The sequence below is a fragment of the Cetorhinus maximus genome, chromosome 14, assembly GCF_964194155.1.
Source record: "Cetorhinus maximus chromosome 14, sCetMax3.hap1.1, whole genome shotgun sequence".
Lineage (NCBI taxonomy): Eukaryota > Metazoa > Chordata > Chondrichthyes > Lamniformes > Cetorhinidae > Cetorhinus > Cetorhinus maximus.
Genome location: NC_135892.1, coordinates 68,812,713 through 68,825,104, shown reverse-complemented (window position 1 = coordinate 68,825,104; position 12,392 = coordinate 68,812,713). Strand labels below are relative to the sequence as shown.

The following is a 12,392-nucleotide window of genomic DNA, read 5'->3' as shown; positions in this document are numbered from 1 at the left end:
TCTAATGCCTTCACATCCTTCCTCAAGTGCGTTACCCGGAACTGGATGCAATACTCCAGCTGAGGCCGAGCCAGTGACTCATACAAATTCAACATCACCTCCTTATTCTTGTACTTTATGCCCCTATTAATAAAGCCCAGGATACTGCATGCTTTATTAACCACTCTCTCAACCTGTCCAGCCACCTTCAATGACTTATGCACATAAACACCCAAGTCCCTCTGCTCCTCCACCCCCTTTAGAGTTGTACTTTTTATTTTATACTGTCTCTTCAGGTTCTTCTTACCAAAATGAATCACCTCACACTTCTCCATATTGAGCTTCATCTGCCACGCGTCTGCCCATTCCACCAACTTGTCCACGTCCCTTTGAAGTTCTATAATATCCTCCTCACAGTGCACAATGCTTCAAGTTTTGCATCGTCCGCAGATTGGAAATTATGCCCTTTACACCAAGGTCTTGGTCGTTAATATATATCAAGAGAAGCAAGGGTCCAACAATGACCCCCGGGGAATTCCACTACAAACCTTTCTCCAGCCTGAAAAACATCCATTAACCACTAGTCTCTGTTTCCCGTCACTCAGCTAATTCCATATCTATGTTGCCATTGTCCCTTTTATTCAATGAGCTATCACTTCATTCACAAGTCTGTTGTGTGGCACTGTATCAAACGCCTACTGGAGGTCCATGTGCCACACATCAACAGCAGTACTCTCATCAACCCTCTCTGTTACCTCCTCAAAAATCTCCTGCAAGTTAGTTAAACATGATTTACCCTTGGAAAATCGGTGCTGGCTTTCCATGTCCATGTGAATGTTAATTTTGTCCCGAATTATTGTGTCTAGAAGTTTCCCCATCGCCAAACTTAAACTGACTGGCCTGTAGTTGCTGGGTTCATCTTTGCATCCTTTTTTGAGTAAGGGTATAACATTTGCAATTCTCCAGTCCTCTGGGACCACCCTTCAGCCTAAGGATGACTGAAAAATTATGGCCAGTGTCTCTGCAAATTTCCACTCTCACTTCCCTCAGTATCCTTAGATATATCTCATCTGGTCCCAGTGCCTTATGAACAAATTATTTTGAAGAGTTCTTGGTTTAACAGGTTTGTTCTATAACATTATCCACAGTAATTTTTTTTCCCTAAACATTTATGTCCATATTCTGTTTAGCCCTGATTTCTACACTGATTTCTTTTATCCTTCATTTTAAATTCTATATTGTTGTACTGATCTTTCATTCTCAGTTTCTTGGTTTGTCTCCTTATTTACATTGTAGGTTACCTTCATTTCTCTTTATTTTATTTCACCTTTAATTCTGATTTAAGTCTTGCTTTTTACTGCACTTTTCTGATTCTCCTTTCTATGCATTTTCTGTAACTTATTTCATCTTAGCATCTTTTCACTGCCTCTTTGTCTCTTGGTCAATGTAGATTTCCCTCTTGCACCAGGTCTCTCAATCAGTATACATCCTTCATTATAGCTCTCAATTTGATCTGCATCCAGTCTTTTGCAATTGTTTATGCTCAAACTCCTGCCTCTTATGCTTCTGCCATTCCCTCTCTCCAATAATCTTACTGCCTCCTGCATAATTCCTTGGAAGTTAGCCTGACTGATAGCAGCGCAATGACAAAGAGCTGGTAAGATTGTGGGAGCTACCTTTGGTAACCTTAGAAAAATAATAGTTTAACATTTTAGTATGAAATTAGTTTATAAGGATCTCTGCAAGTGTCTTTCTTCACAATTAATATTAGGTCACCTACATTCCATTCAGCCTTCCTCTCTTTGAATTTAATTCAGTTTCCAACCACATTAAAATAGACCCGATATCTTTCAGGACAAATTGCTGGGACAGAGCCCTTTCATGAATTTTAAAGTCCCTGCTATGCCTCAAGGGCCATATAGCTTATCTCACACGATGAAGTAGCCAAATGCCATTAAATAATGTACTAACATAGTTGGAAAGGGGATTAGTTCTGATGCAGCCAGTGCAGCAGCTTAGTTTAGCAATTGGTAGTCAACCTGCCTCTTCCACTTCTGCAAACAAGGGACTGTCACATTTTGCCTACTTAGTTGGGGTGGAATTTCAGAGCAACTTATATAAGATGGCGCATCTATTCTAAAGTAAGTAGAAGATCAGCTATTGACTAAATTCAGCCCACAGAGATTAACCCCTGCAACACACAAGATATCTGGGGTTGTCAGTTAAGTCCTTTAACTGGATGAGACAAAGGGCAGAATTTTCACTGACCTGATGCGTGGGTGTTTCATTGACGTTGATTGGTTCCCTGCCTGGAAGCCAGCCTAATTAACTGGAGTTGGAGGAGGTCAATCCAGAGCTGGGTTGACAAGGGTGGAGGGTACGGATAGACTAGAGGAGGGGGAGAGGGAGAAGAGGTTGAATTGGAGGGGAGAGTTGATAGCGGGGATAAAAGGTTCAATTGGTGGGGAGGAGAGAGATTCACTGGCTGGTGATACCAGCAGCGGGGGAGACAACAGGAGCTTGAGGGGATAGGATGAAAGCCTCATGGTGGGAGGGGAGGAATTGGGGGCCTGGTGGTAATGGGGAGAACCAGAGTCTAGTGGTGATAAGGGAATTCAGGTCCTGGTGGTACTCAGTGTCTGGTAAAGTGGGGAATCAGGGTCATTAATGAGCCAATTGACATCAACTATCCCTGAGTCCACTGGAATTTAATGGGAGTCGCACAGCTTTCCCATGTCTCCCAAAGGCCTCTCGGCAAACCCTGTAGGGTTAGCTAGTGACCTACTGAGAGCAGTTCCTCATCATCAGGTACTCTGTACCTGATCAAGGGACTCGGCATTGGGAAGGGAGGCGGGCACTGAAAGACACTCCCACCCTTACCTCCAACCCCCCCATCTTCCCCTTCTCTCCTGCAGCCCTCTCCCTGTGACCCTCACCCCACCCTCACTCACCTGTATCCAGCATCTAATGGTTATCCTGGGTGAAGTCCTTGGAGCCTTTCCAGCAACAGGCAACCACCGCCCCCGGTGACACTGCCGGCAATGGATTGCTGCCAGCCATGGAGAGCTGCTGGCCTCTGATTGGCCGGCAGCTTTCGCTGGGTGGGGTTCCTGTCCCTGGGATCCCAAATCCCAGGGAAGGCCCAGGCCAGTTAAGTGCCTGACAGGCACTTCATTTATTCGGGCCTCCCCTATGGTAGCGACACATGTTCCACCAGGTCTCCAACCAGAGGGCAAGGTCCCAGTCACCAACATTAAATCCAGCCCGAAGCCTTTTTTTTGACCTTAGGACATTAATAGACACATTTTAAATTTTTTTCTTAATTTTCTAAGGAACTGATTACTGTCCACCAGTGTTTTTAGTAATTGGTTCTGAATACTTTACTATTTAAAATCAGGTTACTTCATCTGATCAAAAATGCAATTTTTTTTTTAACAAACCTGTTTTCAGTTCTATTAATAAAACGACACCAGGTTAGAACTCTTAAATATATCCAGGGATATTTTCATTGCAAATAGTTTTTTTTAAAATTACATTCTAGAACACTGCCCAGTTCCATCAGTTCATCACCATCCAGAAAGACAAATGTAGCCCGTGCATGGCCACACAATTACTTTGAAGTCCCATTACATTCTCAGTTGCACATACATTGCCGTTCTTTTACTGTTACTGGGCCTTCGTGCTGTGGAAACACCTTCCAACATGGGCTATAATGTTTGAAGAAGTCGTCCACCATCACGTTCTCAAGGACAACTAGGGACAGACAAGAAATGCCAGCCTTGGTAGCAATGCCCACACCGCAACAATGAATAAAAATAAATAGCTTTCCAATGACTCTAGGCAAATCCTGACAAATATTAAGGGCTGCTCTCTTATTAACTTAAGGCTGAATTTTAACTGAAAGAAACAAACCTCCCATTTCCAACTTTACCTGAAGCTGGAAAGTGGGTGGGCAGCCAGCGCAGTGTAAAGAGGTGGGCTGTCATTTCAAGTTTGATACTGAGGCTATAAGACTCAGTTAGATGCAATATTTAGACTCTTACTGCTGCCAGCCAGGTTTCCGGGACCATTGTGAACCCAGCCACTTCTCCAAGGTGAGGATTTGGTGGGTCCAGAAGGTAACTGCCTTCACACTTGATCTCCTGCCTAAGCGGCCTCTGTGATTGGATGACCGCCCCCCCTCCCCCTGCCCCTGTAGCCTTCTGCTCGAGGCCTCCAACCTCCCATCCACCATGCCCTGTTTCCCCTTGCCTTAGGAATTGACCTTCATCCTGGGATTGGCAGCCTCCTCCATTGACCCATCCGATCACCCACCTCCGGTCAAACCCCTCCTCCTACCTAGTCCAGTCAACCCGCTAGTCCCACACAGGCTGACCTGTTACTGTGGCCGTCAGTGACTGGCTCCCCACCCAACTGAAGACCTTCTCTCAATCAAGCTGGGCCTCTGGGTGGGGAATTGATCACTGACATCGCTAACACACAGTGGAGTTAAAGAGTAGAGAGCAATCCTGAATGGCAGATTCTCTCCTTACTTTCTGATCCACCCACTCCCTGAAGGTCCAGTCGGTGAAAATTCTGCCCCTGGTGTTGGATGATGGAATCATTACATTATAAACAAAAGTGCCACAATCATTCGCCATCGTGACTTGTGCCTCACCTGCTGAGCATTTCCAACATTCTCAGTTTATGTTTTTGTCATTTAATCTCTCAGGAATCCATTCCTAACACAGACCTTTCCCTTTGTTCTTTCCTCCACTCTCCTATTTCCCTGCCTCAGTTCCAAAGAAGAGTTATACGGACTCGAAACATTAACCCTGTTTCTCGCTCCACAGATGCTGCCAGACCTGCTGTGTTTTCTCAGCATTTTCTGTTTTCGTCCCTGCCCCTGGACTTGCTTAAAACCTATAACTTCTCCAGCCTTTTCCAGTTCTGAGGAAAGTTATTGACTCTCTCTCCTTAGGTGCTGCCAGACCTGCTAAGCATTTCCAGCTTTCTCTGTTTTTATTTCCAATTTCCAGGATCCACAATATTTTGTTTTTATATTGGTGCCACAAGTCATCTGGCTTGACCTGAAAACAGATTGACCATCTGGTTGCTGTGATTGAGATGCTGTCTGACTTGTCACTGGACAAGTGGTGAATGAACCTGTAGCTTTTCCACGTACTTAACAACAGCAATACACTAAATCTGCCAAAAGGAGAAACGCAATATATGAAACTGGGATTCTCAAGTGTGGGAGACTCCTGGGACACTATGCAGGTGATTTTTGTCCCCAGGTAAGCTGATGCTAAAGTTTATGGGAATAATCAAATGAGGAAAGATGTGAATATTTTTGGTAAAATGTGTTCAGTTAATCTTTGAACACCAAAACAATTCCAACAAGCAAAATTAAAGAGTTGAAACATGTAGCAGAAAGTGAAGGTTCAGTCAAGTACAGCAGCTCTTCATGGTAATTAGTACAGAAACGTTCTATCTCCTTCTGTATAACTGCAAACCCCAGTAAAGTCTTCTGCTTTCCTGACAGGTGGGCAAATAGGCCAGGTGGCCTTTGCATTTTTAACAAAACCTCATCCATGGGTGGGATGAGGTTTCCAACAGTCACTAAAAAAAAAATCAATAAAAAATTTTTAACATCCTTTTTTACGTGTTCCTCTTCATGTGACTGAGTCACATGTGGGGACATGTTTATATAATATGTAAAAAGTTTATTTTTCATTTTAAAATCCTTCAGCTCCCTGAGGCAGCTGTGTGCCTTCAGGGAGCTGTCAGTGCTCGCTCCCCCATGCATGCGCACGCTTTAGTGCTCGCGCTCCTCCCACTCCCACCTCAGCAGCGCTGAGGCTCTTAGCACGCCGGCCAGCATGAAATCACGGTCGGAGCCTGATCGCGGGTGGCAGTCGGTCTCGCAGCCTTCTTGGGCCCGCCCGCCGCGCCCACTCGACAAGGGGAAAATCCTGCCCAAGGAATTAACTTTGATTCATTATAAGATATTAAGGACAAGAACATTGTTGGATTCATCTGTTAAAGGGCTTTCCCCTTATATTTTTATTGTAATCATTTGAAATCCAAATAGGATTTTAAAATTTACATTAAGTATTCTTCATTATCCCCTTTACTTTTTATATTTATTCCATATCCATAATGTTTCCTTCCTTTGTTTTCCTGATTTTTTCTTCTTAAATCTCCTCTCCTGAAATCTGTGGGGGTTAAATTGGATAGCCCCTAAAACGGGCACAGAGGTTGCGATGTAGGATTGCCCACACCCGCTTGGTGTAATGCAGGCAGCATACCAACTTCATGCTGCCTGCTCATTATAATGATTTCTGCACGCAGTCAGCACTAAGCACCCTGTCCATTGGTTGCATGCACCAGTGAGGGCCTACTGTCATTAATAAGTTGCACCACTTAAAGTTAGCCTGCACCTCTTAAAGGGGAAGTGCATTGTGGCTGGAGTAGCTGCTGGGTGTCATTCAACAACTGAACCTAACTTAGAAAAGGCTGAAGATTGGTTTATCATGCAAGAGAGTGGACAACCAGGTCTTCAGGTTCTGCACCAGAGGTCCTGGTGAAGGGGATGAAAAGGAGGAACGATCTCTTGCATCCTCAGGTGGCCAGGAAGTCCTGCAGACACGTTGAAAAGGTAATGGGAACAGATAGTGCAGAGGTCAATGCCAGGAGATTAGCCTTAAGGATCTGGATGCAGTGCCATGAGAAGTTTAATGGCTTCACATAAATGGTCAAGGGCTATGAATGCACCTTCAAATGCCATATCCTACCAACTATAGCACTATCCTCATGCATTGCTCAATTCATCACACTGCAGTCACTCACCTACCAACAATCTCTAAAAATCAGGACTCCTACCAAACATTATTAGCGTCACTTCACCCAGGCACACTTAACATTACTGAAAACCTCACTCCACATCTCACACTTTGCAAACACTGCCAGCTATTCAGCCATGACAGCCACATCACCCAAACACATTGCATGACACTCACTGACACATTTCCCTCCATCTTGCAAGAAAAGGTGGGGACAGGTGCACCTACATGTTCTAAGCCCCAAGGGGGAGGCAATGCTGGCCATTAAGGGAAAAGTGAATGCTGAGTCCATGGCCACCTGAGGGGCTGGATCAACTAAAGGTGAAGATATCCTTATATCTAAGCATTCCTTCTCACATTCCACTTCCCCCCCACCCCCCCATTCATCTTTTGATTTACAAGTTGCTGATGATATACTTTCTTCACTCCCCAATCACAATCTTACCTTTGTCCCTTTCGCCTTTCAGATAACTGAGAACTGTAAGCCGCTCAGGCAGTGGAGGAAGAACAAGAAGACAGTGATGGTGAAGACACACCATCACACGATATCACTCTTGCAGCCACCAGTTTAGATACAACACTGCGTGTAACTTGGAGGAGAGCGTAGGGATAGGATCTACAATACGGTGAGACGCTGAGCACAAGTCTGCAGTAGCCATGGTAGGGGCAAGGATGGTGCAGGTCCCAGCTCATGGCAGGCAATGTCCCGCTCGAGTCTGCTGTAGAGGACCTGGATGAGGACTCCAATGGGTCAAGCAGGAATAGGCTGATGGACATACACACCAAAATGCTTGGACATTGAGACATCTGTCAGAAAGCCTGCAGTCGATGTCTAGAAGCATCGAGGAGTCCAGCACCAATTGACACAGCTTTGTGCAGAGCTTGGAGTCCAACCTTCACAGCATGGAAGTGGTGGTCAACTCCACCAGCAAACTTGTGGAACTAGCCAACTATGATGCCGCATCTGATGGCTGATGTTTCAGATTCCACTACAGCACAAATAGCAGCCAACCAACATCTGAAGGCTGCAATGGAAGTTCATACTGCTGCCATCATGGCTGTGGATACCAGCATTCAAATAGCTTTGCAGGTTAACAGAGCAATCTAGCAATCTGGCCCCCAGCAGATTATTAGGATTGCTGAGGCACCGCTCCAGTGAGCGGCGCTGGCTCCATGCAGCACAAACCTGCTATGGCCGTTTCAAGCAATATAGCTATTAAATAAAATTTTCATCCTCAAAGGCTTCACCCATCTAGTAATGCACACTGAAAACTGACTCTGGTAGTGAATTATGCATTGTCAAATAGAAAAACTGTTACTTGCCAGGCTGTATAATATTATGGTGCAATAAACATTATCAGGGAATAGTGGAAAAATATGACTGATAATCATTAATCTATAACAACACACCATAATACAGGTATATTTGCATATACACATATTTTACTTAATAAACTATCAGTGGACCAAATGAACTATAGGAATTTGGTGAACACCTGCAAGATAAAGGAAACAAATGGCCTCAAAATTCTGCTGTACACAATAATACAATAATATGAAAGGATATGTAATTCTATTACTAGGATTGGTCCGACTCAGCTAAAGCCCATCATCTAAAAGCAAACAACTTACGATTTATCTCTTCGGTTAAGTCGTCTTGGAGGGCTCATCTGCCGACGGCGCGGAGATAAGGATTTTCCCCTTTGTCGTTCTTTAACTGGAGACTGGGAACCTGAGGTTTTTATAATCTGCTTCCACATGGGAAATAAAATAATAAAAATAATATTAATGCTAGCGAATGTGAATGCTTGTGTTAATATGAATGACTAGTGTCTTTGTGGGATAGCTTGGCTACTGTATGTAGAATAGTTTCATAAAGGTCAACAGACAAAACAGCTTTTAATGACAGGCTGATTCATAAACAATCTACATTCTCAGCTCATCTACAAAAAGGCGGTGAGTAAGAGAAGCTCTCTTTCTTTTTTCAATAGTGCTCTAAACACTCGGATTATCAGTAGCAGAGAAAAATAGGATCCTCAAGGCAAATAATCTTCTCTCCTCGGTCATACACTCCAGTGCAATGTGACAATCCAGTCCTATTTGTGCTAAATTATAGTGTTGATACCTGGCTATTGAAAATACATTTTGAAAGCTCAACATCATGTCCTTACAAACTTGCATGCATTTTATTTGAAATTTTTTTATATCTCTGATGGGAGAAGATTAGCTGCAGCTGAAGATTCTTCAATTGCTTAGGCAGTAGTTATTCCCAAAGAGTGTGAAGAGGAAGCAAAAACAGCCACGCTTACTGAAAGGCATAAATTTGAATGTGAGGATGCACAGTGATGGAGCTTGGGGTTGCACTGTGCTGTTGTAGATTGTGAGGGAAAAAGAGTAATAGAGTCTACTAATAACTCAGAGTCGTTCAGAATAAAAATAAGTACCACAAAATTTTGAAATGAGATAAGGGGGGAATTATTAGTTAATTTGAATTAAGTAACTTTGAATTAAAAGGAGTGGTTATGTAGCATACCTGTCCACTCAGGCACACAGTACTCTGCTAAACAACTGGTACTAGGTACAAAACTTGGCCAGAGAAAATTATTTTTCTTCTAACAAAGGTATGAGAAGGTGCATTGTAATGTCCTGAAATAAATTAGCTAATTCAACATAGCCCAGTGCTTGAAAATGGCACCTACCTAATCTAAAAGAGCATTGCAATAATAGACATTTGGTGGTTCAGAACCTGCTGTAAAAAGAGACATGATGTTGAAGCTTGTCATCTAGCACTCATCAGGGCAGAATCACAAGAGTACCGAATCTCAAAAGGTACAAGTTTATACTGCATGAGAAAAGGGTGCTGATGATTGGCTAGCTGTTTTGTCTGTTGATCAAGGTTTGCCATGGAGAATGCACCAAGCAACAATTATTCCCAAACTTTTGTTTAAATTCAGACCAGGCAAGTCAATTCTGATTGGTTGAGGCATTGCCATGGGGAATGCCCCAGGGAACAGTTGTCCCTGAGGCTTTTGTTTAGTTGAAAAAAGCATAATGCCTGGACAGGGCCCTGCCTCTGAATATAGGTAGCTTCTAACAAGTGTAAGTGAGGCCCATTGTGAGCCCAACTGATAATCTTGAATTGGTTGTTAGTGTAATTCTTAGCACAATTGGTATTGTTAAGTAGGTGCTGTCCAATCACAGAATCACATTTAATGTTGCACCCTATGTTTTGAGTTTTGCAGGCTGATCGAGTAGAATCTATACACTGCCTATTGTGAACAGCCAATAGGATGTGCTGTTTGATATGATCCACCAGTTGTTGGGTCATATTACAATAATATGCAGATTTGGCTCCTACTGAGCAAGTGCCTTAGCAAAAAGAACTTGGCAAAAGGCACTTAAGTACAACATTAATCTCAACTTCAGTTTAGAACTATTTGTGCCTTTTTCTAAAAGTAAAAAATTCACCCATGGATGACCTGCAGTAATAAATTAAATTATGTCAAAACTGTAACACTAGCAAAATTGCAAGATTAAAACCACGACAAACACCATCAGATTGTCAATTATGGTACAATCTTACAACTGTTGAGACAGGAAAATATATATCAGTGACATTAAAACAGCTTTGAGATTTTTAGGAGGGGCAGTGAAAATAGCTGAATTCTTTGATAAGCTAATAGGCTTGGAAGTAAATGAAATGTAGCAGCCTGACATTCTGGGGTATATGTGAAAATATTATTGGAAGGGAAGGTGACTGCTAACCTTCACAGTGTAAACACAATACTTTCACAATTATATTTATATAATTTAAAAATTAACTATTTTCCCCTTTTTTTATATAATCTGATAAAATTCAATAAATCTTACCATGTTTACATTACTTTTAAGCAATTTTAACATCTGTATACAGTGAAACATGGACAGAACTTCAGAATTCTTGTACCTTGTTACAGTGAAAGCATCTGGACAAGTCAGTCCTTTTGCAAGTTTCCCAAGTGACAGACATTCCCTTGGGCAATTTTGTCTTTCATAATCAGTAACAGCAACAGCTCCATCCATCTTGTATCTTTCAGCTCTTTTAGGTGTTCTTTTCCCAAAGCCTTCTGCTCTCTTAGCATTGTTACAAGTACATCACCACAATCTAATGTGTTAACTGACACACATACACAGGTTGCAGTGAAAACGTTCCACTCTCATTAAAAAATAGCAACATGGAAAATCAAAAATACAATATAATATAGATCCATTAAACTCCAAATCTTCATTGTTTATCACAGAATGGTCACAGCACAGAAGGATCATGCTGGATCTCCAAAGGAGTAATTTACCTAGTGCCACTCCCCGGCCCCCTCCCCGTAGCCCTGCACATTTTTCCATTTCAGGTAATAGTCCAATTAACTCAAATGCTGCAATTGAACCTGCCTCGACCACACTCTCAGCGAGTACAGTCTAGATTCTAACCAATTGCTGGATGAAAAAGTTTCTCCTCATCTCTCCATTGTTTCTTTTGCCAATTACCTTAAATCTGTGTCCTTTTGTTCTCGAACCTTCCACCAACGGGAATAGTTTCTTCCTATCTAGTCTGTCCAGGCCCCTCATGATTTTGAATATCTTTATCTAATCTCCACTCAACCTTCTCTTTTCCAAGGGAAACAATCCCAACTTCTCCAATCTATCTACATAACTGAACTTCCCCATTCCTGGGACAATTTTCGTGAATCTTTTCTGCACTCTTTCTAATGCCTTCACATCTTCCTAAAGTTTGGCGCTCAGACAGGATACAATAGTCCAGTTAAGGCCAAACCAGTGCTCTATATAATTGAATATAAAAGTAGGGAGTTTAAGCTTCAGTTATACAGGATATCTGGAGTATCATGTACTGTATTGGTCTCCTTATTTAAGGAAGGATGTAAATGTGTTGGGAGCAGCTCAGAGAAGGTTTACGAGACTAATACCTGGAATGGGTGGGTTGTATTATGAGGAAAGATTAGACAAGATAGGCTTGTATCCGCTGGAATTTAGAAGAGTAAGAGGTGACTTGATTGTAACATATAAGATCCTGGGGGGACTTGACAGGGTGGATATGAAGAGGATGTTTGCTCTTGAGGAAGAATCTAGAACTAGGGATCACTTTTTTAAAATAAGGTATCGCCATTTTAAGGCAGAGATGAGGAGAAATGTTTTTCTCTCAGCTGGTCACGAGTCTTTGGCACTCACTTCCTCAAAAGGTGGTGGAGGCAGAGTCTTAAAAATATTTTTAAGGCAGAGCTAGATAGATTCTTGATAAACAAGGGGATGAAAGGTTATCAGGGATAGGTGGGAATGTGGGGTTGAGGTTACAATCCGATCAGCCATGATCTTATTGAATGGTGGAGCAGGCTCGAGTGGTTGAGTGGCCCACTCCTGCTCCTAATGCGTATGTTTGGATACAAGCTTTTGTATGCTATACCCCTACTAATAAAGCCTAGGAACACTGTATGCTTTATTAACCACACTCTCAACCTATCCTGCCACTTTCAATGGCTTATGCATATATACCCGCAGGTGCTCCTGCACTCCCTTTAGTATTGTATCCTTTATTTTATA

At 42.5% G+C, this 12,392-nt stretch overlaps 1 protein-coding gene across 2 annotated transcripts in view; it reads right to left on the bottom strand.

Annotated features, from left to right (window-relative positions):
- Positions 1 to 12,392, bottom strand: part of vash2 (vasohibin 2) — a 145,132-nt gene that overhangs the window by 37,923 nt on the left and 94,817 nt on the right. Inside the window, exon 6 of one of the 2 annotated variants that reach the window (XM_078557044.1) lies at positions 8,436 to 8,554. In XM_078557044.1, coding sequence (XP_078413170.1) covers positions 8,436 to 8,554 — 119 coding nt within the window. The remainder of the gene's footprint in view (positions 1 to 8,435; positions 8,555 to 12,392) is intronic. The other variant, XM_078557045.1, reaches the window with a different exon arrangement.